We start from the raw sequence: 25,694 nt of genomic DNA, 5'->3' as shown, positions 1-25,694 counted from the left end.
CACTCCAAGCATGACAGGATGAAATAAAACAAAATTTACTGGTAGCAAGCTTACTTGCATATAGAAGACATATATTAACAACTTCATTATACACACACACATGCTTGTTTAAATAATGGTGTTAAATATTTTGTGATCTAAGTAGATTAGACTTTGAGGTTACATTAAAAAATAAACAAAGCAAACAAAAAAAAACAACACTCTAGTCATTAAAAGATAAAGAAAATACTATATGAGATCATTCAGATTAGTGTAGAGGCAGAATTCTGTGTCACCACAAATTAAAACTTAATTTAGTTGGTAGGAACTACAAATTATTGTCATATGACATAAGGCTAGCCAACTGTACCCAAGATCCACTGAGCTACTTTACCAAGGTCTGCTGGGGAGGCATAATACAACAGCTCAATTTCAAATTTCAGTACTAAAACTAGAGGATCGCAAATTTATGTAGTACTTAATTCATTCAATTTACAGAGACTGCAGTGTTGTGTAGGTAATAGCTGATGTCAAGGGTTTTGAAATATAGCCAACATTTTCAAAAATGTTTTCTTGGGATCAATTTTCTATATATTCTGACCAACCAGCTGTTTAAAATGAGCTCTCATTAAAAGTTTCATTGGCTAGTAAAAAAAAAAAAAAGGCAGTCTCAAATGAAAACAAATAAAAAAAATCATATCCCTGTGTACATGAAAACAAAACTGCAGCCTCCTGCTTCTAACCTTGGCATACTTTATCTCAGAACCCCCCTCTTCCAGTTCTGTTTCATTTTTAATCATCATGGCAGACCCTCATATAAGCAAAACCACAATATCATTAAATGTGGATGAATTAACAAATTCTTGCAGTGTTGCATAATGTGAAGCAAGTGAATTTCAAAATGGATTTTAGCTCTCAAATCAATGATACTTTGGCCTCTTTATCATATTTTTTCTCTTATATCTAAATCAGTTCTCAAAAAATTGTACTTAGCTAAATTTCAAATAATGGCTTCTTTTTCATTAACAACTTATTGCAGCAAGAGCATAAACTCTTACACAAAAGGATTTTGTTTTCTGTGAGTACTTCAGGATGATGCTTTGATAAAGAACATAAGGAAACCTGTTCTAGATTCCACACCTAACATGAGATGCGTTCTGCTAAAAGAAAAACATAATCTAATTCAAAATTAAGGTTAAAAATCCTACCAAACATACAGTTCATCTTTAGAGAAAGAATAACACAAGTAGCGATTTGCCCAATTAATACTTGCCAGAAGCAGATATACATCACCTATTAATAAGGAGAACCGCAAACATGATTTCAAGTAACTTCATAAATACTGTACTGCATATCTACTGCAAATACTACTAGAATATAGAGGGAACTGTCCAATATTATGCTTTGGTATTATGCCTTTCAAAGAGTAAAATTCAATCTTTAAGCTGAAATTTCACAAAACAAATAGAAAACCATTTTGCAGCAATGCATTATTATATTAAATGTATTTGCTAAGAGCGATGCTTTTCAAGATAAAAAACAGGCTACTAGTTTAGCCCAGGAGGCTCCATGTACACATGGAGAAGAGGCGTCTTCAACACACAAAGACAGCACAATATTACATTATAATTATTGGAATGTGAAAAAGCCAACAGAATGAAAGCAAACTAGGAATAAATGAAATTTCATCCCATTTGGGAATTTTGATTCATTTGGTAGGCTGATTACAACACCATAGCCATTGCAATATTTTTGTCCATGTGAAATAAAACCTCAAAACATTTTTAAGAGTCCAACTTGCATATTAATTGTGAGAACAATGCTTTTTCACCAAAACAAATGTTCCTCAATAATAAAGATAAATACGTAACTAAGAAGCATTTATAAACTTGGGTATAGTACACATCTGTTTGTCTTTCACTGTTTTATCAAAAATTGGCAGAGTAAGCTATATTATCCTCACCAACGTTTAATCAGATCGAGGTAGTGGCTTTCTATTAGAAGTACTTGCATCATGGCTGCTTGGCCCTGTGGAACCCTAGGAATACTAAAACCCAATTCTTTTATTGAGGACTTTGTTAATAGAAACAAATCTTAAAAGAGACTGTACAGTGCACAGAAATATCCATATGATATTCAACATCAAAGAGCAAAAAGCTCAGCTTTTGCCTTGCTTGCAGCACTGATAATATTTTCTCCATCATCTCAAAAAAAAAAACCCCAAGGTTTTTACCTATAACTCATTTCTAGAATAGCAATGATTTTCAGTCCATTTCACAGATGGATTCACTCAAGAGAAAAAGTGTTTTATGTTAAATTAATCAACTACCAAATGCATCAGAAGCACTAACACAAGTTCATTGGTAAAAGTAACAGCTCTTTTGTTCTGCTCTAACCTGGTGTAATCCAGGCTTCAGGGCCAGGGCCATAAACGTATATTTTAACAATGTTTTAAAATTAACTTCACATTTTAAAATTAGAAATATCATATCTGTTGCTATTTTAACATCAACTCACAACTTTTAAGGAAAGAAAAAAGCAAGACATTTTAATTTTTCTAAGAAGAAACACCAAAGAAATTCAGAAGACGCATCCCATGTTAAGACAGTTAAGAATGAATGCAGACAGCCACACAACCTCACCCGACTGGTCACTAACCACACTACGAGACAGAACCAAGGCAGACTATAAGAACCTCTGAGGTCCACGGAGCAGATGGAGAACAGCAATCCCTAATTAAAGTGGGGACAGATGCTTTCTTGAGATGCACTGGCCACTGTGCACATCATCAGGAGAGTGTTGGTTTCCTTAACCACAGAGACATGTTGCAGGAATAGAAACTACAGAGCAGGTACTGTCTACCTAATGAAGAACTTATTATTATTATTACTTTATTTTAAAACCAAAACCTCTGTGAATGTCTGTAATCACTAGTTATGAAATCGCTGATTGATGAATGGGGATTTTGAAGAAAGAATGAATAGGTGGCCTAAAATGTGGCAGACAGCCTAGATCTTTGGGAAGACAGCGGAGGCTCTCAATAGAGGTATTCAGGACCATCATGGCATGATAAGTACTGAGTAGGGCTGCTGAATTTCTTTTTTCCACTGCACTAAAGCTATGTGTCTGAAAATCATCTCACTCATTAGCTAACTCAAATTATCTGAAGATTTGAGATCTTGAAGATGCTACCTTCCTACAATTTAAAGCAAAAAAAAATGCATCCAGGGAGAGAGATGTTTTGCACATCTCTAAGAAAACAGGAAGCAATCCCAATTTTTATCTGACACGAGAGCTAATACAAATGTTCCAAACACTAGGAAAAGCTTCTGTCAGGCCTTGGAATATCTACAGGACTTTGGGTGCTGCTGTCCATACTCCAAAGCACAGAACAGGGAAAACAGGGGATTTCAACAACTGAGGACCCACTAGAAAGGTACAACTACAGTAAAACTACAGCACAACTACAGTACAATGTTATAGGGAAAGTTTTTTACCCACTATATGAGTGAGTACATCAAATCTGGCATATCTTTTCCTCTTAATCAATGGCAAACTGACTGAGAAAGCAGCACTAGCAGCAACTTGGCTGAACAATCACAGAACAAATAATATTTGTAACTCCTAGGGAAAAATAAAAAAACGGAGAATAGAATTAAAAACAAAAGCTGGTAGTTCTTCTGTATACTTTCAGATGCGTTAGGGCGATTGTTTGTATAGATGAGCTGCAAACAGTATAATAAAATGATTCAGCTTTAAGAACAAAATAAAAATAAATCTTTTTGCTGGATTATTTTTAAGCTGGATTGGTTCCCTGATCCACATCATAGCTCACTGAAGAAACAGTTGTGCTGGCATGCACAAGCTGGAGGGCTTGGGGGCATGAAAATATATCAAGCCAGTGTCAGCCAAGACCGTTGTGTTAAAATCACAAACCTAGATTTCCTCTCTACTGGATTTTATTTTATTATAAATTCCAGAAAGGGTGATCTGTTTTCATAAAGAAATAATATGAAGGGCGTAAACACACACAGTTCATCCCAGTGTGAAGGGAAAAGCAGTATCACAAGACAAACTTGACTAAATCGAGAGCTCTTCAATGATCCTGAAACACTAGAAGGAAGTATACGCAAGTAGAAAGTAGGTCAAATTACTAAAGGAAGAATATTAGAGAATAGTGGAAGTATGCAGGGACAAAATCAGAAAGGCCAACTTGCAGAACGAGGTAAGGCTGATAAGGAGCAGATGGAAGCCAGACGGGGAAGAGGAGGAGGAAGAGAAGGAGAAGGCTGAGGGACAAAGCTGCCCTGTGGGGAGGAAAGCTTTCTGATGTGACACAGAGATAAACTCAAGTGCTAAAAGTATTCTCACTTCAGCCTCCACTATAAGGGATGTTATCTATTTCAACCTCGGCAAAGCTCCTGACTCATTAAAGGTGATCTGAGTAAAACTGCAGTAGTAGAGTACATGTTGTTTACAGTCACTAAGTAATAGTTATTAATTATTGAGGCCTGTGGTATGTATCAAATACTAAATCTGAACCAAATCCTCTAACATTCAATACTTTAATAACTTTTATTATTAAAAACACATAATTGGAGGAAGTCCAGAGAAGAGTGACAGAGACATTCTAGGAGGGAAAAAGCAAAAGCCACAGACTACCTGGTCTAAAGAAAATGACTAAAGCAAGATGTGATGAGCAGCCTCAAACATTCATGAATTTGCTGCAAAGAGCAAAGCAATTAGCGGCTTTTATTATCCCTGAGAAAGCAATAGACTTGAACTGCAGCAGTTGCAGGATTCAGATTGCCATTTAGAAAACACTTACTAGTGATAAAACTGATTTTGTAGATCTTTTCCAGCTGTCTCATTTTCTAGGTGGTAACTTAGGGTGTAACACTTTTCATCAAATCAAGAATGATAAATCAAACAGATTTGAAGGATCGGGGTGCTTTTATTTTTTGAAAGTGTAGAATAACTGTAATGATGCATTCTTATTTTTGTTCTGTAGACATTCAAAACAAACAGACAGATCACGTTGACAAGAGCCAGAAACAATGTTTCATTATTTTCCTATAATTGCACAGGTATTAATAATACTTGCATGCCGTATTTATAAAATGACCCTCACACATTAGAAAGAAAAAATAATCATTGCAATATTGCAATGCACTGTACGTTATTTGCACGGAGTGTTCTATTGCTGTTAAAATCACTTGAGAAACAAAGATGATTAATATAAAAGCTACATTTCCTTTTTTAAAAATAAACCACGTTTTTATTTCAAATCTACTTCAGTTCTGGTTCAGAGCAATGCTGAAAACAGAAGTCTGTGTACAGAACATAGCCATCTTGTCTTCAAGTTATAAAAGGATTGGTGTATTTGCTTTATAAGCTTCATCATTACTCTTGCAAAGAAAATAACAACCTCATATTCAGTGAGTAAGCATAGCACCTATGGAATTAAATACATTATTTTACTGGCTAGGTTGCAGCTGCAAGCTAGAACTGAGGCTTATCAGTGCAGCTAGGGGAGTAGTTTTGTAATGCAATATTTCTCAAATAGGACAGCAATTTCTCACTTATTTTTGGATAAAAAAATCCTGTAGCATTATTATGCCATTATTCCCAGTAACATATTTCAATTGAGTGTACTGAAAAAAGTGGTGCGTTTCAATTAACAATTTCTGTTAAAGTTATACAGAACTAGATATATAATTGTTCATTTAGACTCCAGGCGCACACACACACACACACAAATCAGCACAAATGTTGTGGTTGTTCACATGGATGCCTTTCAAATTCCTACCTTGCAGCTTCTCTACTACCACTGCTTCTTTCTGTCTCCCACAGCCGTCCTGTTGTGGACTCACCCCATATAACGCGTATAGCTCATCAGTTCAGCATCCTGCCTCTGTTCTGCAAAGCACTTAAGAACATTCTTCAGAGCTTTGCTTTATTTGAGAGCAGATATCTTACAGATGTTTAATTTAAAGCTCATGTGCAGTACCACTGAAGCAAATGGGATTACTAAAGTACTTAAAGTAATTCCCTGCTGAATCAGGCTTTTAAGAGTAAGAATAAATGTGCCTAATTTTTATTCATGCATCAGATAGCTATCAGACTAATAGTTTAAACTCAGCAGTTTTGTATCTAGTTAATATTAAATCGCTAGAGTTTAATATCTTCACCTGTTGCATCTACCATCCCTGCATCGAGGACATTTCTAAATACAACCCTGCAGCACAGGTTTTGCATACACGCAGTGTCCTTAGGTGCTGATGTGCTGCATGCACAAATGTGACCACAAATGAGACACTCATGGCTTCTTACATCGTCAAGATGTCTGAATGATAGTACAAGATCAGTGCAAAGCACTTCTGTCCTCAAAGCTCCCAAAATCTATCCCCTGCTGAAAGTATGATAAGAGAAGGCTGGTAGTAACAAATACATCCTGTCACCAAGCTTCAACTCCAAGATAATCTCATTAAAATTACTACACCTGGAAATATAAACTACAAGCAAAATTACTATTCATTTTAGCATCGTTTGTAAGTCACCTAAAGACCCACCAATATATTTGTGCTAACAGAAAAACATATGTAATTCCCTCCTAAAATTTCCATTGGTCACCTCTGCCCATCCAGTCTCACTGGTTCCTGTGATCTGATATTAACTGCATGTAATTTAAATCAAGGGAGTAAATCAAAGAACTAATAGACGTTTTGTGAGTGTAATACTTCAGCACCTTCTTTGTAACATCCCACTTCTGCTCTGTGCCAGCTCTGTCCTTGTGCAGGGGCCCAGGAATACACTGAAAGGCAACGATAAACCATCTTTGTCTTCTGGGAATCTAGGCTAAAACACAACATGGCTTTCTCTTGTGTCATACGAAAGAAAATAGGAAAGAGGGATCAATACAAGCAGAGCGAAAGCGGTAAGCTCCTCTGGGATCACTACTGTTTCAATCTTTTCCTTGACTGAGAAATGCAAGATATGTAGGGCATAAAACCTGATGAGCTCAGGAAAGAACCAGAGGACACTGAATTGATCTTTTTCACCAACACCACCGACTTTTCAGGCTTCTGCTCCAGCATTAATAGCAGCTTTCCACAAAAGCTCCCATTGCATACAGGTCTCAGACCTCAGCTCACTATAAAGCCTTGCCTAAAGTTGCAGGAAAAGACTGCCTGGTGTCTGTGACAGAGACAGGACATTCTTGCCTGGTTTTCCACATTCCACAGCTACAGAGCAAAATCCCCAGGACACAAAGGGGCACTGAAACTTCCCCATACTCCCAAGGACAAGACATATTTCTTCAATTTTGGCTTATTCTCTTCATATGCGTGCAAATACGTGTGCACAAACACTTCTATCGATGCATTTTCCAGCAGAACAAGAAATCCTGACGCGCCTTTTTGGGCTTCATAGCACACATTTTCTCTGATCAAAGGAGATGATGTGGGACATGGCACAGTGATGGTGTTCTGCATGCTGCTGGGAAGAGCAGGTTCTGTGGTACTGCCCATACGAGCACAAAGACGTGTGCAGAACGGTGTGGTGCGAAGCACAAAGCTTGACAATTTACTCAGCTAAAATGGAATGTTTAATACGTGCTATATTTTCCTTCAGTTGAAGTCAAAACTGCTTATAGTTGGGCTGAATTCGGCATTCATTTCTGAAGCTTAGCTTCCAGCTTCTGGTGGTTCATACTCAAACACTCACATATTGATATTCTTCATCTGCAGTTCATTTTCTACCCTTACCAGTAATTCCTATGCTAACTTCTACTAACATCACTCTGGCCATTTCCCCACTCTTCTGTGTCCAGACAGCACCACTCCCCGTGATTTGCAAGTATGATTCACACTTTTTACAAAATCCCCATTGAAAAGGAACATTTGCTTTCAGATTTCCTTCCAGTCTTGGTGTACGGTTGCAAATGTACACAAAGCCCAGACTTGAGAAGAGATGCCCCAGGACAACACCACCTTTCAGTTCCTTCTCCACTAGCTCTATGCTCTTTTGTTTCTCTTGTCATTCAGCCCTCTATTTTTATCTGGTTATCGAATACCTAGCAGAGGAAGACTTGGCAGCGTTTAACTCCATTCAGTCACCCAGCGGCCACGGAGCTGGGGCACAACGTGAGGTTCTGTACCGAGTTCCCAGCGCCGTCCTTGGAAGGCGTTCGTGCAGTTCTCGAGGCTTGAGTTTCCGCGGCCGTGTGCCCCTTTGAGACAGCGGGATTGGGGTGTGATTGAGGACATGGACAAAGCACAGCTCTGCACCTGCGACTTTAACTTAAAACCAGCGTTAGATCCCAAAGAGCGACACGTTTCAGTCCCACCTGTGAGCACTCTCCCTCACAGGCTGCGTCCGCTCGCAACACCCGCAGGCGCTCAGTGCGCAGAACCCCGCGTGCCATCTCCGCCCGGGGGACACCCTACGGGGCGGCCTCCCGCGCCCGCTCCCGGGGGCGGCGGCGGCGGTCGGGGGCGGGGAGGGGCGGGCGGGGAGGAGCGGGGGGCGGGCGCCGCTCGCTCGCTGCCGCCGCCGGGCTGCGGCTGGGCTGGGCCGGGCCGGGCTGGGCGCGGGCGGGCGGCGGCGGAGCGTTCGCAGTCGCGGGGAGCGGCGGGCCGGGCGGCAGGCAGGCGGGCGGGTGGGAGGCGGCGGCGGCGCCGCGCTCGCCCCGCTGCCCTGGATGACGGGCGGCCGGTTCGACTTCGACGATGGCGGCACCTACTGCGGCGGCTGGGAGGACGGCAAAGCCCACGGGCACGGCATCTGCACCGGGCCCAAGGGGCAGGGCGAGTACGCCGGCTCCTGGTCGCACGGCTTCGAGGTGGCGGGCGGCTACACCTGGCCCAGCGGCAACACCTACCTGGGCTACTGGGCGCAGGGCAAGCGGCACGGGCTGGGCGTGGAGACGAAGGGCAGGTGGATGTACCGCGGCGAGTGGTCGCACGGCTTCAAGGGGCGCTACGGCGTGCGGCAGAGCCTCAGCACGCCGGCCCGCTACGAGGGCACCTGGAGCAACGGGCTGCAGGACGGCTACGGCGTCGAGACCTACGGCGACGGAGGTGGGCGCCGGCGGGGGGCGCCCCGCGCGCGGCAGCGACGGCGGTGGGGGGCGAGAGGGGGCGCGCCTGCGTGGGCGCGCGCTCGGCGGGCAGGGCCCGGCCCCGATCGCCGGCGGGCCTCGCGCCGCCGGGCCGCAGGGATTCCTCAGCACACGGGGCGCCACAGGTGCCCCGCGCCGCACCGCCGGGCGTTAACGGCCGCTCCGGGGCTCGGCCGCGCGGCGCTCCCGGCTTATCGCGGTCTCCCAGCCCGGGCTAACCGCAGTCAGCCCGCGGCTTTCTGTGGCGGGGCAGCTCCACGCAGCGCTCACCGGGCCCGCCCCGGGTCGGGAGACGGCGAGCTCCTTGCGTCTGGCACCTCGGAGAGGGTCGGGCTGGGGTTAGGGAAAGGCTGTTCACCAGAGGGCGGTGGGCATGGAACAGGCTGCCCAGGGCAGTGGGCGCGGCCGGAGCTCAAGGGGCGCTTGGAAGTGGGGCTTGAATTGGTTGTTGCTGCGAGGAGGCAGGAGTTGGACTCAGCGATCCGCGTGGGTCCCTTCCAAGTCGGGATGTGCTGTGATTCTGTGACTCTGTTGTCACTGTTTCCGTGGTAAAATACTGTGAACTTGAGAACAGAGCCTCATTCTGTGTCGCCGTGTTCCCTTGCTACACTGCTAACGTACGCTGGTTTACACTCATAAACTCAGCTGTAGTGAAGTGGATACTCAACGTGCATGACATCAGTGAAACTTAGCTGCACCTCTGTGCAATGACTTGCCGTGTATTAAAATGAGATGCAGTTTGAAACACACCGAGGCTGGATGGGTGATGGATGAAACCAGTCCATGCCTCACCCCCTCGCTCACCACAGGAAGACAGCCGCATGCAGTTTGGCCAGGCACCCCACACCCGTTTTAGCAGTGCTTTTAGAACCCAGTCTTAGTGGGGTCACTCAGGACTCAGCTCACTTGATGGGTTAGTTCCACCTCGTTGTACCACACCTGTGTTGTTTTGTGTGCTGCGTGGAGAAGTAATCCTATTGTTTTTAAATTAGCTGTTGCTGCTGCTGTAATATAATTGGCATCAGTGGAAGTGCCACCTCAACCCGCGTGGAGTTGCTCTTCAACTTGATCTAGTGGTGGCATCCCTGCCCATGGCATGGAGGTTGGAATTGGGTGATCATTAAGGTCCCTTCCAACCTAAGCCGTTTTGTGATTGATTTGTCCCATCATAAAGGAAGGAGCTGATCTCAGTTATAGGATTAGAGGTGTGTTTTTTTTTTTTATATGGAAAGGCTGCTTGCTGCAGTGTTGAGCAAGCTGCATATGTAACGTGCAAGAAATAGAACTTAACAAAATTAGTGGTAACTTGTAACTTCGCAATGATGAGACTAAGGGACCAGCCTGTGTATCGGATCTGTTGAATGATGTTGTTGCTGGTTTCTTTAGGGAGTTTTGTTAGGAGATTTGTGATAGAACTGTCCAGGTAATGTCAGAGAACGGGTGATTTTGTATTATGCGGAAGTGGTGTTTACAGATGGAGTCCTTTCCCCTTCTGCTCTTTCTGAAATACAGAGTGTAATGAATTGGGTGAGATTCATTTCCATGAGAAAATGCAGTGTTATGGTTTTTGTACCCTGAGCTCTTTGAATCCCCTTGATTGTGCATATTTGTAACTACGTGAAAGTGGTTTTCTGATGTGGAAAGCTCTGATGATCATTCTCAGCTTGGTCTTGAGGATTTGAAAACCTAGCCAAACCCACATAGATAGAATTTCAGTTTCACTTTCATCGCACAATAGACTTTGAATTTTCTTCAGATTTACTTTGTCTCACAACTCAGAGGCTGAATTCTTTGTGGCCATAGTTTTGTTTGTTTGGTGGTTGTTGTTGTTTGTTTGTTTTTCCTCTCCAGAAAATTGCTACTGAGTTTCACAAACCGAAGTTCCTTGTATCTCTATCTTTGCACTTCTTGTGGATACTTTTTATTTCAGAATAATACTGATAATTCAGTGGTAAATTCTGTTAATTTTTAGGCTTTAAAGCAACAGGAAACCCTTTGTCTGAAACAGCACTTGGAATGTACAGCTTCCTCTGTAAATTATTTATTTTTATTAACTGAAATCTGTTAGCAAGGTCCCAGTCTTTTAGACGTTTTGATTCATGTGGACAGAAGATGTGAACCCCATTGATTTTAGTGGAAGCATTTGTGAATGAAGCCAGGCGACATGTCAGATGATTGCAGATGGATCTTTGTTTTCATGCTCCGGGTACAATGGCCATATTTGCACACTAGAAGAATGTCTGAAATGTTTTTACAAGGCAACCTGATTTACATATGTGTCTTTAACACACTGTGAAATAATTACGGGAAAGCTCCTTCTTTATTCTGACCTGAGAATACTAGCATTGGAAAATGGTGGCTTTTACTATGCAAATTGCTGCTTTGCTTTCAAACTCACTAAAATACAGGCCTTTTCACTGTTGTGTTCTTTTTTTTTTTTTTTTTTTTTCCCTCCTTTTGGTAATATGATATTTCTGATTGCTTTGATGATATTAGTAATTGAAGTTGAGGAAGGGGAAAGGAGCATAAACACTGATGGCAGTCCTCAGTGTTTCTGCACACACCGCTTTGCACGTTGCCAGTAGCATAGACCGTGCCTTGTCTGAATGCATTAACATTGTCACTCTGTTGAATCTCTGAGAAAAACACAGTGAATTACATACAGATCATGATCCTCTGTTCATTGCATGTGCTTATGCTTGGCCTTCAAGAGACCCTTCATGTTGCACCCTACGATGATCGGGAGTTCTTTGCCTCCTCCAGTCTGCCTCGATTTCACTGGATCCATGTGAATCCACTAGCCTACCTGAGAATTGTTTACAGAGGGGCTGCAGCGTAATTTGCTGCTTCAGTATGTGTAAATTAGTTAGCACCTTATGATCTTGCCAGCAGTAGCAGTAACAGGAGTCCTGCTGTAAGAGCCTGTGTTGTTGATCTGTAGACATCAGTGGCAAATGCATGTGAAGAAAAGGCCATCAGCAGTGCACGCGTTCATTGATTTCTAAGCAGTCAGCTTTCTAGGTGTTTGTTTATCAAACATTTGAGTCTGAAGAGCATGTAAAAACGTTGAGATGGCACCTAAATTATTAAACCACAGAAGATGAATTTAAAGGTTACAAGTAGGTCAAGCAGTTCCTAGTGCAGTGGCCTCCTTGCTTGTTTACACGGCGCAGTTTTACATTTGAGCCACAAGTAGGCAATGACATTTACAGCTCTAAGATACAGTTGGAAGTCTGGGGAAGGGTGGCACGATGTAGCTCTAAGGACACAGGTTATGACATTCTACCTTGCAGCAGTTTGCCAACAAAAGCAAAATTTAAAAGTACACTTTCTGTTAGTTCTTAGGCTGAAAATATTAACACCTTCTCAGGGGCACCACAGTCAGTAGAAGCTGTTGCTGCATGGTTGGTTTTTTTGTTGTTGCAATGGACACCAAACCTGGCTTTTAGAAAGCAAAGCTGAGCGAAGTTATTGTTTTATGGTCAAAAACAGTTTTAAATTAGCTTCGTAATTACAGTGGTAATTAAAATTTTAAACGTTGACCCTCAGTGGAACTGCTATAGACAGTGCATTATAATATCAGATGAAACAAGAAATGATGTGTTGGTATTATCATTCATACTTATATCCGTGTATAGTGATAGATAGATACCACATTTCTATCTTTATTAATAAGAAGAGGTGTTTTATCGTCTTATACTGTATGCTGTAGCATTTTATTATATCACAATATTAACATACCATTTACTTTGATTGTTTAAAGATGTCTAAAATTTCTTCTGATGAAGGGGGTGATGCAGTTATAGTCTGATGTGGTAAATCACAGTACTTAAGTCTCCATTCTACAGGTCTGTTGCATTTGTATTCTGTAAACTGCCCTCCGTGTACCACTTAAATATCTTTCCTTTAATATTTAAGTTATAAAAGTCAAGGAAAGCATCAGCTTTCTAGCATTAGTATCAAAATCTTTTCTCTTACGAATTTCTAATCTTAAAAAAAAATTCTTGTTGCCTTCAAGACTGCATAAACTTTCAACTAAATATCTTCCAAGAGCCAGTTTACTATAAATCTTCCATTGCCTCATTTGCTCTTTTCTCTTTAGAAGAAACTGGCGTTGATTTTATTGGCTTAGTAGAAAGAAAAATCTGACAAGTAAACAGCAGCACATCAGTTGTCCTCATTTTAATACCCTTTTGGGCATCAGTAACCACTTCTGTCTGAAGAGCAGGGAAAAATGTGAGTCATAATTTGATTAAATATTTTTGAGCTTTCCGTATTCTTAAGTCAGAATATTAGTAAGAAAAAATACAGCATAGGCAGGCCATTTGTACTTCTATAACATTCTGTGCTGGAAGAGAGAGTTTCTGCTTTGAGTCAGACACTCAATTAGCAATGTGGAGAGACGCAGTTATACTGCTGTAATGTAATTCTGGGATAATAATCACAATTAGAATTGGGTTTATTATTTTCAAATGAAATTAACGAACTGATGCAGAGTATTGGATTGCTGCATGTAGCAGTGCAGTGTACCTTGCCAGAATCTTAGCTTCAGCATGTCATTATAATACTAGGGCTTTTCCAGTTATAATTAAGGACAAAATGTAGTCATTTATGCTCATAAAAAATTAATATATCTCTGTGAAATGTCTGTTTAATTAAGAAAAAAAAAAACCACCATATGACTGTATTCTTGCAGTATTTTCAGGATATGTCATATTGGTGTTTTGTGCTCATGTCTCTATTTGTTCTTCTCCATATGCTGAGTTTTTTAAAATAATCATGTTTCTAGATTCAGCACCCTTACAAGCAATACAGCAGTAGGTATCCAGGATACAGAGAATGAGAAAGAAACGAAGAAAGTTGTTGGTTTATGTCAGCAGCCATCTGTTAAAACAGAAACCTTCCACTTAGTAGAATTTTCTACCAACACAAAATAGTTACGTTGTCAAACCTATTTAGTACTATATAAGAAAGAAATCACACAACTGTAAATGTAATTGCATGTTAACATTGAAATGCAGCTTAGCTGAAGAGGTAATACAGTAAAACAGTAATCAATAGATAATTGACATCAGCACAGCCAAAATGCCATGCTTATAACCATGCTCATACAAAGGAGACTGAATATCAAAGCAACTGAATCTTTGAGCTGCATCTGAAACTCTAGATATTTCACAAATATGTTTACAAAACTTCAGTCATGGAATTTGACATTTGAGCCTTAGTTCTCTGAAGAATCATTTTTAATACATAGTCAGTTAAAGCAGAATAAACTCAAAGATATTTTAGGAAGAGCTTATTCATACTTCTGTATGAATATTCAGAGTCAAAATAGCTTTTAAAAGAAATAGTAGTAGGTGGATGAGAAACCTCATTTTTTGTCTCTCTTAAAGAAATGTCATAAGGATTAGAATGAAATAATCTTAGAAAGCAAGTTATCTTCTGTTTGCTAGGTGTGGGGCACCTCACACCTTCCTCCGGTTTTCAGAGCCCAGGCACAGGAGCATGTGTCTTATCAAAATGAAAATGCTTTTTGAGAATACAAGAAATAAAATTGTCTGTAACAGTAATCTGATGATAATGCTGTTTCTTGGCTCAGATGCAGCTTTCCATGTACACAGATAAGCATGCCTTCTCATATCAAATACCATGTTGCTCTTCTTTGTACTGCTTTTTGAAAAAACACTCAAAAATAATTATGGTCACAGTATAAACAATGGAATGTAGTTATAGATAGGGTGGTGTGTCATACTCTGTTTATTACTGCCTCGTCTTCTGCATGCACTGCAGTGCAAATGGAAGGCAAAAAAAGTAGAAAAGCCTTCACATTTCTGATTTCTGTCACAACATACTACAGAATGTAAATAGAAAAATAGTCTGACTGTATTTTTATATGTCACATCAGCCTTTCATATTTTTGATGACTGTCAAATAGCTTGAATATTTTTTTTATCTTTAAACCCGAGTTCAGCTACTTCTCAAGCAGAGGACCTACTCTTCTGGGAATTACTCAACGGATGAGGTGGCAGTGAAGGTAGTCTGCTGCTTTCCTGTGACTCCTTCTTCAGAAAGGATAGCTAGAGTAAAGTGTAGCTTGCTTTTTACTGCCAGTATTTTAGGTGGCTAGTGTACTTTGTTTACGATATTGAGTAAACAAAAAAATGTTCATAAAAAGCAATATATACAGAGGTTTTGTTCGTAGCAGTTTATCATTTTCTTCCATTCAAGTACATTCAAAATCTTATTAAAATATTTGATTGTACAATAGGGCATCATAACAGCGGTCTTCAGGTGGGGCTTGGGATCAAGACAATTTAATAGGTTGTTGAATATATCCTCACAGGGAGAGGTCTGCAGTTGTCTTAAAAAAACAGGATGTTTACTTGTCCCGGTAGCTCTCCTTGTGAGCAGCTGGAGGCAAGAGCCCAAGTGCTCTGCTTCCTCCCTGCTTTCTTTCCCTCCAACCTTCTCTCTCTTCCTTGTTGATCCCTTTATAAAACATAGAGGGAGTTTTGCCTTTCACGTTTATTTTGAAATTTCTTCCATGGGCAGAACTGCTCAAAAACACTTACGATGATAGCTACTGTGTTTTAGTTGTCAAAATAAACTACTGCAGCTTGGAAAGCAAGGGCTTTGGTAAGGGGAAAAATGATTTATGAAAAAACAAGTAACAAAAAGTATTTCATGTAGTGCCATGTGCTGTGATTTTTTTCTTCTGTTTCTAGTTTCCAAAAGCAGACTTTACAGCGTAGTGTAATATGCCAGTAGCATATTGAATGTAGACTGGTAGGTCTTCTACAATTTCCTAAATTTAATTTCTGCTAATTACTTTAAAAGGTACATACCAGGGGCAGTGGACAGGAGGAATGCGGCATGGATATGGTGTACGTCAGAGTGTACCCTATGGCATGGCAACTGTGATCCGTTCACCTCTACGAACATCTCTAGCTTCACTTCGAAGTGAGCAGAGCAATGGCACCGTTCTGCATGACATCACTTCAGACAGTCCGGCTGGAACAAGAGGAGGTTTTGTGCTCAATTTTCACAGTGAAGCAGAAGCCATGGGAATTAAGAAAAAAGGAGGCTTATTCAGAAGAGGATCCCTTCTTGGTAGTATAAAACTTAGAAAATCTGAATCTAGATCCTCAATATCTAGCAAACGGAGCTCCGTCAGGAGTGATGCTGCTATGAGCAGAATTAGTTCCAGTGATGCCAACTCTACAATTAGTTTTGGAGACGGTGACTGTGATTACTGTCCTGTGGAAGACCACGTTGATGCCACCACGACAGAAACCTATATGGGGGAATGGAAGAATGACAAGCGCAGTGGTTTTGGTGTTAGTGAGCGTTCAAATGGCATGAAATATGAAGGAGAATGGCTAAATAACAGGAGGCACGGATATGGATGTACCATGTTTCCAGATGGCACCAAAGAAGAAGGAAAATATAAAAATAATGTTTTGGTTCGTGGAATAAGAAAGCAACTTATACCAATACGAAACACAAAAACTAGAGAAAAGGTGGATAGAGCAATAGAGGGTGCACAGCGAGCGGCTGCCATGGCAAGAACGAAAGTGGAAATTGCAACTTCAAGGTATGTTACTGCAAAATATATTTGCTTGTCATTGACTTCTCAGGAAAAAAAATGTTATTGTATGTGAGCTCTTACTGTGTTGACAAAATATTCAAATAGCAAGTGTTTAAATGTTGTCTTTCAATTTTCAATGGGTACCTATTTGCTTTACTTAAATTAGATGTATGAAACTTAAAATCTCAACATATTTGACTAAAGTTTTTCATATATGTTCCATAATATACCGTGAAAGTAAGTTTCCAGGGTCATACTTTTCTGCCTTAAGTCAAGAGCTGCTGCAGTATGTCCTTACTGCATGGAACATACAACTGCTAAGGAAATGTATGGAATTATGGGGGAATGTGAAGTGACAAAGATATGTCTTCCCATAAGCATCCTCCAGTTATGCTTATTGTGTTGATTACATCTTGGGAATCATCTGAGAGTCTAAAATTGCACATTTTCCACTTGGGATCTTAATATGCAAGTATTTATCCGAGGGAGTGTGTTGCAAGCAGTGTAAGAATAATGGTTGAGGCTCTTGTGCTTAGAGGCTGTTGATTCAGTTGCCAGAAGAGTATCTGCTGAAAAGAAGTATGAGGTTTCTTTAGCTTTGAAGTATAGTTCTACTGCAGTGTGAATTCATCTGGCTTTTGTGACCACCACATCAAATAGCAGTAGTCTTCTCCCCACCATCAAGTGTTTGAGATGGAAGGGAAAAGTGGAAGAGTACGATTAGGAGTAGGGAAAAACATCACTTCCACTTTGAGCTCCTAACCAACAACCAAACAGAGTTATCCGAAATGGAATTGTTATAAATTAGATCAGTCTAGACAATGTTAATAGGTTTTACTATAGACTAAACTAGACTGAGAGCTCTTTGAAAAGCTGTTTAATTTTTAATGCCTTCAGATAAGTTTCTCTGGCAGTTTCTCTGTTCTTGGTTTTGGTCTGTTTCCTCAGGCAGGCTTTTCTTGAAATATGCTGTGGACCAAAAAAAGAACCCAGAAATGTGCATGAAAGAAAATCTTCCTGCTATTTTAGAAAGAGACTGTCACATTACACTTACAGCTGAACAACTGATTCCTGATTTAGTATGGTCAGTAGTGTATGTTCAGTGACTCTCCTTTTTCTGACAGTTGTCAAGAATACAGAAAAGACTGAAAACTCCGTATGTGGGGAAGCTGAAATACATGGATGGCTCATAGCAAAAAGTAGTTAAGACATAAATATGAAGAATTTAGTGTACTGTTCAAGAAGCTTTATGAGCACTGGACACTGAAGTAAGTAGAGGGTAGCATATACTCTACTGCTTCTATAAATACATGTAAGGCATTATATGACAGCATACCGCATTAGTGAAGCAGAGCTGTAATAGCTAACTTTAAGAAGTTCCTGGATCCCATTCATGTTTTGTCAGTATGTAAGCTCTAGTTCTCAAAAATGAGTGACGGAATGTGTGGATAGGGTAATCACCACTTTGAGTCAATATAAAGATGTTAACAAAACTATGGTCTGAGATACTGCAGTTACACGGTGCAGTGTATGCACTTCCCCCTTAAGAAGAGATATGTCTCTAAAGTGTTTTGTTTGCTGTTCCTCCTTCTCAAATTGCTTCTTCTTTGGAGCTATCTACGAAAATTGTGTTTAGTTCTTGAAAGTGGGACAACAGAAGTCATCTGTAGTAGTGTACCTGTGACCATGGGCTATTCCTTTGGTTTTTCAGTTGAGAATCTGTTAGTCACAGTCCCATGACTACTTGTACTGATATCAAGGTTGCAGGTACAAATTTCCTCTCTTTTAGCGGCCCTTGCACTGACTGTACTGGCACAGAGTCAAAGGTAATGAGGCCTGACACCTAATCAGACAAGATCAAGCATAAATATTACATGAGCTTCTCTTGTGAGTGCATATGGGATTCATGTAGTAGGGAAGACGTGACGCTTCCCATCTCTCAAGTTTTCAGAATTTCCTTTAGGGTCAACAACTGGGAGCAAGTCCATGGCATTATGTGAACTAAGGGACTGGCATGCTGGCAGACTCAATAGTACTGACTATCCAAGAGTCAGATCATTTAGAAGAGTTTCTAGAAGAGCATTTCAGACTGACTGGATTAGTCCTGTTTCAGGAGGAGAGAACTTCTATCATTTTGAAACTTGAGGTTCACTATTGATTTGTGACTGCTAGTTTACTAGATTGATAAATGATGCTGTCTAGTTGACAAAAATGAAATACCTTTGATTTACAGTGAGATTACCCTATTACTGGTGTAGAATATTGCCCTTGGGAAATTTCTGCAAACATAACTTCTGCAAAATCTCACTGTGCTGGAAGTGTAGTGATGAGAATTGAGCAATTACTTTCCTATACTTAGGTGACTAGAGATTAGGAAGAGTCTGGGAGACTTCAGCTGCACCTATCTCTCAGATGGTAGTTTTCCTGCAGTGTCTTAGATGAATGGTTGTCTTGTCTGTTTCCCAATGATCAGTATTAGGGGTGGAGGGAGGGGGAGAAATCCGAGAGTGGCTCTTTATCATTTCTCTAACATATATTGCAGATACAGAGGTATCCCTGCCCATACGGCCTTTAAAACTTTGTGTGTATAAGCTGACTGAGGCATGTGCAATGCATACTCACTCACTGTAGATTTCCACTGTGGAAGATCATTCTATGTACACCTTTCCTCTGACACACACACGCACACACACACGTGGTTTTCTATTCCAAACAGCTAGAAACCCTGATTCTCCGTAGTCAGACACCTTCCTTTCAGGTTGTGTGCTCTTGCTTCTGTACTGTTCATTCCTTAAATATTTGCTGAGCCAAATGAAACCAGACTCCATACTACTCTTCATAGTTCCCTGCTGATCGTGTCAGGTTTGGCTGATAGTTTGACCTGTTGCAGATGTCCACGCAGTCATCAACAAGACCAGCTACTGTTTTGCTTTATATTCTTGATGTCCTTTTATATCTAAAAGTCCTTAATATTCTGTGTAGTCACCCTTTATCTATCATGACAGTTTGGTGTATGAAGAAAGATCTAAAAGTTGGATTAAATGTAGCTTCTCTGAGCCTGAATTTACAGTGGCTGTCTTGACTCAGCCTTTGAGATTTTGAGGTATCTGTACTGAAGTGTTTAGTACAGCAGCAGTGTTTCTCAAAAGATAGAAGAGAAAGCTTCATAAAAATGTGCTGTGTGTGGAAAACCGGTGTGTCAGAGAAATAGTTACTAGCCTCTGCTACACAGATATCTATCCAAAACAGATTATACATTAGCAACGAATAACAGTGTTTTCAGAGTGGTAGTGCAGCCTGGGAGTTTGGTTTGTACTTTATGGTTTTGCTAACTATACTTAAGACAAAATATTAAGGTATAAATACAAAAATCCTAGATTTTGAGGAATTACAGAAGAATGTTAGATACTCGTCCCTTTTAAGACATTAAAAGGTCTTTTTTCTTTTTTTTTTTTTTAAGTGATTACAAGCAGTAATTAGGTCAAATTCATTTTTAGCACCCATTTGTGCTGAAAGTGGTCAGGTTTACTTCAGGTGTTTTTGAGGACTTGATCTGTAAAGGGAAATGCTCTCTTCCAGAAACTTTTAATGAGTACTGTCTATTTCAAGCACGTGGGGGGGTGAAGGTGGGAAGCTAGAATATGTACTTCACCTTTTGGAAGATATTAAAAATCCCAAAAAGTCCATCAAAGCAAGAGTCAGACAGAAATTTGATACCAGATACTTCTCACTGTAGGGATTTTGAACTTCCTTTTTATTCCTATTATGCTTCATACTTACAAGCCTTGACAGTTCAGTATGAGAGACTGGATTTTCTTCATGCTTTATTTTTGCTTACTGGAATTATACTAAAACACATATTTTATAGTATGAAAATGCCTTAAGTCCTCCTTGGAAGAGTAATTTAGTTTATTAACTTGGTCTCCATCATTACTTACAGTGGTATAAACTAGCAATTTTGGAATTCAGTCTGGGATTTGAGTATAACCTGCTTTCTCATACTGAATATCTCTGGGTGCTTTTAAACGTATGAATACTGTAAGTGAATATGTAGCACTGGAAGCAGAAAGCATGATGTTTGTTTATGTGCCGTCTTTCATATACCAGATTCCCTCTAGGAAAGTCAGTGTTACAGGTTCAGAACTGTGAGCTCAGAATCTTTTCTCCCTTCAGGTTGTTCCTAGCTAACACTCAACTAGAAATCTTCCTTTTAGCATTGTTTCTCTGGAGAAAAAGGAACTTTGCAAGTACATAAAAAAGACAAGATAAAATGGCAGTAAAAGAAATAGGAGTTGAATGATAGTGATAATGGAGAGAAAGGGGGAAAAAAAAGAAATCAACAGGAATAAGATGTTTCCTTGTTGATCTTTTCCTTGTACTCCGTTGATCTTTTAGCTCCTAAAACAAGCAGGCAAAAGAATTGTATGTATATATATTTAATTCTGCTTTCCATGGAAACAAACACTTCCAAAACTCTTTGGAATAATTTAATAACTTGTATCGTCACAATCTGCTGCAAGACCTTTTGCACACCTGAAAAGTTACGTTGTCAGGAGTGTTGGCTGTGTAAGCACCTGCGGTTTCAGTCTGGCATAATGGTGCCTTTGTGTTGGGCACAATACAGACAAATCACCCTGACTAAAGACCTTGCAGTCTGGGAAAATGGCAGTGTCCACCAAATGGAAAGAAGCTGGCATGTCTGTGAAAAGGCCTGAGATCAAGATAGCAGTAAAATTAATATGTGCAGCTAATCATACAGAGCAATTCCTCCTTGTTAATTAGCTGTGTGTGTTTAGATAGCATTACCTTGCAAACATCCAGTCAGGGATCACTTGTAAGGGGGTGATCACTTCTAAGGGGGTTAAGCAGTGCCTTTTCTGCAGTGATTTCTTCCTCACAGCAGCTTTTTCAAACGACTCAATTTTACTTGTAATATGTTTGAATCCAAGTCCACAGATGCTACAGCTTAGGTACAGCCTTTATATTGTGTATAAACTACTGAAATTCTGGGTGTGACTCTGTGCTGCGGGCAGCCAGCTTTGTGTTGTGGGGCTGCTGCTGAATGGCCTCAGCCTGGTGGAAGGGCCGCAGGAGGATGGGGAGGGAGGGCTGGCCTGTGAGCTGTGACCTAACGCAATGCTTTTGGATTCAGTTATGCATGGGGTTACAGTGGCCTTCTGGATCTGGTAGCTGTCTTGTGACATTTTCAGTGCTGAGGATAATATAGAGAGCCTGTCCTGGCACTGCGCCAGCCAGGCTTGGGCCTGGCAGCTTAGCATTGGCTTAAAGACTGGGCAGTGCCTGCTCTGAACCACGCTGCTCACTTGTCTGCCCCAGGACACAGTGGTGGCAGTAGGGCAGCACTTAGCTTTCTCATAACCTCAATTCTGAGTGAGTTTTGGTATGCTGTGCTGCATGTGATGGATTTATTTGAAGGAATTGCTCAGTAGCTGGTTCCTTCGTAGTGTTTGTTGCCTTGCCTGACCACTGCTCTCAGCTTGACCTTAACAGACTGATTTCCAGGAGGAACTACAATTAGGTGTGGAGTCCTACAGTTTGTGTTCATGCTAGATTGCAGCAGCCAGTACTCCCAGCCAGTGCTTAAAAATGTGCACTGCATACAGCTTTCTGGGGTGGGTTTGGCCAATTCTACCAAGCTTGCTTTACCCAAGAAACTGAAAGGGACACTTGCAAGACTATTGCACTACACATCTTTGAGATGCTGTACTTATTATATCTGGAATACGAGCGTTGTGTTGAGGCCCAGGATCCAACAAATACCGAATGTTTTTATATAAGACTGCTTGCTTTAGTATGAGGTTGCTTAGATTCAAAACAAATTTAGTTTTAATCACTTTACTACACAGTATGTATGAATATAACAAAATGCTGTGCAACAAAGTGAATTCTGTGTAACAAAATGAATGCAAAAGAACTTAAGTAAGCCTTCAACTACTATGGATAGTAATATTCATGTTAATTCTGCATCCTTTAGAAGAAACTATGTGTTCTTTGGATCCTGTGAGTTACACCACTGACTTCAGTGGGACGCGTTTTCACTCAGATTTCAGAAACAACTCGCTGTTAAAGAATATACTTTTTGTCCAGTTTGTATACTTTATACAGATTGGCTTTCTTAATATTTAAAGCAGTAGGATTTCATGGCTGAAAATTTGTAAAATTACTGTGCTAACACTCAGCTAGAAATTTAAGAAAAGCCTCGAATGTATAAACTTTTTTTTATCAAAGTGCCTATATCAAAGTAGACATATTTACAGGCAAAACTCTGAATAAGAATATTAAAAGAAAAGAAAATGAAAGGCCTGCACTGATTCTGGTGTGAAAGCAAACAAGCATTTCTTAATACCTTCAGGAACAGTTCTATAACAGTAAGTGAAGTGCAGTCGGTTCTGCAGTATGATTGGTCTCACTATGAGTTTGTATTAGACAAAGATTTTGTTACCTCACAGTTACTTTTCTAACTTGCTTAAAATCTGGAGGTTGATAGTTTAAGATTGAAAATGTTCTCTGCTTTCAAGACATAGGCTTAAACTAAGCATGAAAGGAAAGTTCTGTGTCTGTTTATTTTTAAAATATATAAACTTCTTTAAATGCTTCTTTGCTTAGATGGATAAGGATTTTTTGCTCATTTTTCAGAATACTTGGTTTAGGAGCTGAATAATTACAGTGGTAGTCTAGCAGATGTATATGAAAACCCAATGATTTTTTGATGGTATTGAGACATAGTAGTAAAAGACTTTTTTGTTTTGTTTTGTTTTCTGGTGGAGAAAGAATTAGATGAGCTGTTACTGTGACTCTTGTCAGTTACACAGCATCTCAGTTTTGATCTGTATTACCACAGTTGTTCAAAAGCTAAGCTTCCAACAGCGTCTGTCTCCACTGACATTCAGGGGAATTTCTATGACGGAAAGCAATCTCCATTTAACATATAAAATCTGTGTGGTTTGTAGTGGTCAGTCACATGTGAACCACAGTGTAAAGCCACGAGACTCATAGCATGCTATAAAAGCATACTGAGAAACAAAGGTATTTTATATCTTCACTAGTCTAACTATATGCATAAGGCTAGTGTAGTGCTAGTGAAAGCTTCAGAAATTTACTTGATGTTTTGATCGAAGACTAAACCAATTAATACAGACATCTCAGCTTCTCTCTTCAAAGAAATAAGGAAATTTGCAGTTTTTAACTCTAACATTCTGTATGGTAGAATGTTTTTAAGTTAACAACAACAGCAGAAGTCATTTAAATGATGTAGTTTGTGCCCCCTGTATTGATCTCATGGAATATCTTTCAAATAATAACTGATTAATTTCATGAAAACTGGTGTTTTTCATTGAGTGATGCTGTTTTCTTGAATATTAATTTATCATTAATACATATTATAACTTCTGTTCATTTTTTCTAGCAATTAATACATTTTTTCTGTATTAATACGTGTAACAAACATTGGTATGAGCTTCCATATAGTGATTTGCCTTCTTTTGACTACTTCATTATTATTTTCCTCTTTTATTACTATTCTGCTGATATGGTTATGTTTTCTGCTTCTTCATTATTCTGTGATTCTCTGCTTTCAAGTCCAAGGTGACAGAGTTGATCTCTAGTAACTAGTATTTGGAATTAGATTTCTCCCGTATGAGCTTTAAATTTATATCATATCCAACAAACAATTTTTGTCAGTCCCCTTTGATCTTTGGGGTCTTTTCCAACCTGAGTGATTCTATGATTCTATGATGTTTCCCCAGTTCTGTATAGATGTAGCCTCCCAAGACTACATCGTTCCTGAGCTCACCACAAATCCTATTGCTTTATGTATGAGGGGATATTGTTCTGCATTGCATTTCACTCTGACAATTAAGTTGAACTTCATTTGTCTTTTAAGAGTGATCTGCAGGTTTTCTGTTGTGTAACGTCTCCATTCACAGATTCTGTTGTTTAGCTTTTGACACATTTTTTCCCTGATGTTTTAGGAATGTAAGGTATTCTCAAGGCCCTGTGCATATCCAGTGGCCAGCCTTCCCATTGCTTAAAACAGTGATTTAAACTTGTATGTATTGTATTCTGTTTTTTAACTATTCTTTTATTTTTTCCTGTGCTCCTTCATGTAGGCTCCAGACAGTTCCTGATAAGGACGTGGCTATATTTTGGTCCTGGTACCTTAAAAACAAAGATTGATTGAAAGTGTTGGTATTACTACATTATATTTGAAAGCCAGGAATTTTCTTATGTTGCTAATGCAAAACCGGTTAAATGGGAGTTCTCCGCTCTTGTCTTCTAGGAGTTTAAAAAGAAAGGCTTGTATTTCTCCTATATCCCCCCGAGTCTGGTGGGCTGACGTTTACGCCTATTTACTTCTCGTACTACTACAGTGTAGCACCTCCACTTTACACTCCTATCAGTTGGCTGACATGTGTAAGATGAAGGAGAGAATGCTTTTTGCTGCTGCTTTTACCTCACTTTCCGATTTTGGGGTGATTCATTACAAACATCTTCTCTTTCTCTGAATTTCTCTGAATTTTTTAAGCCATTTCAGAAGAAAAATGTATTATGTCAGTCTTAAAGCTAAGCAGAAGGACTTAAAACACAAATGTGGAAAGAGGCAAGATTCAAAGATGTCTTCTGATGAGGCACTCTTTTGGCCAGTGTGGACGTACTTCATAGCTGCTTATTTTGAGCTTAGGTTTTATGGCTGTCACTGTTAGAAACTTTGCAGGAGAAGTAAAATTAATAAATCTTAGTTATGACAAAAGGTGCAATAACTTCATAGGAACTGGCTCTGTGTGTAAATTCAACACAAACTCACTTTTTAAGTTCCCTTATTAGAATTTATGATATCAATTATATAAGCATCTTAGGAATATCTTGAGGAAGACAAAGTACATACTGCCTAGCAATAAGATTAAAAAATGTATTTCAGGCATACTAAGGAAGCCAAAATTCAATAGTGTGAGTAAGGAGATGCCAGCTGTCAGAATGCTTTGTGAA

The 25,694-nt window shown here is 39.9% G+C and overlaps 1 protein-coding gene across 5 annotated transcripts in view; it reads left to right on the top strand.

Moving 5' to 3' along the window:
* The first annotated feature begins 8,624 nt into the window (after positions 1-8,624).
* The window catches only part of JPH1 (junctophilin 1), a 79,691-nt gene continuing 62,621 nt past the window's right edge, over positions 8,625-25,694 (top strand). For all 5 annotated transcript variants that reach the window (XM_015282877.4, XM_015282876.4, XM_015282875.4 and 2 more), the window contains exons 1-2: positions 8,625-9,059; positions 15,938-16,694. In XM_015282877.4, the coding sequence (XP_015138363.2) occupies positions 8,681-9,059; positions 15,938-16,694 (1,136 nt within the window). In that variant the 5' untranslated portion in view covers positions 8,625-8,680. The remainder of the gene's footprint in view (positions 9,060-15,937; positions 16,695-25,694) is intronic.

The sequence above is a fragment of the Gallus gallus genome, chromosome 2 (assembly GCF_016699485.2).
Source record: "Gallus gallus isolate bGalGal1 chromosome 2, bGalGal1.mat.broiler.GRCg7b, whole genome shotgun sequence".
Lineage (NCBI taxonomy): Eukaryota > Metazoa > Chordata > Aves > Galliformes > Phasianidae > Gallus > Gallus gallus.
This window is presented reverse-complemented; position numbering and strand designations above follow the sequence as displayed.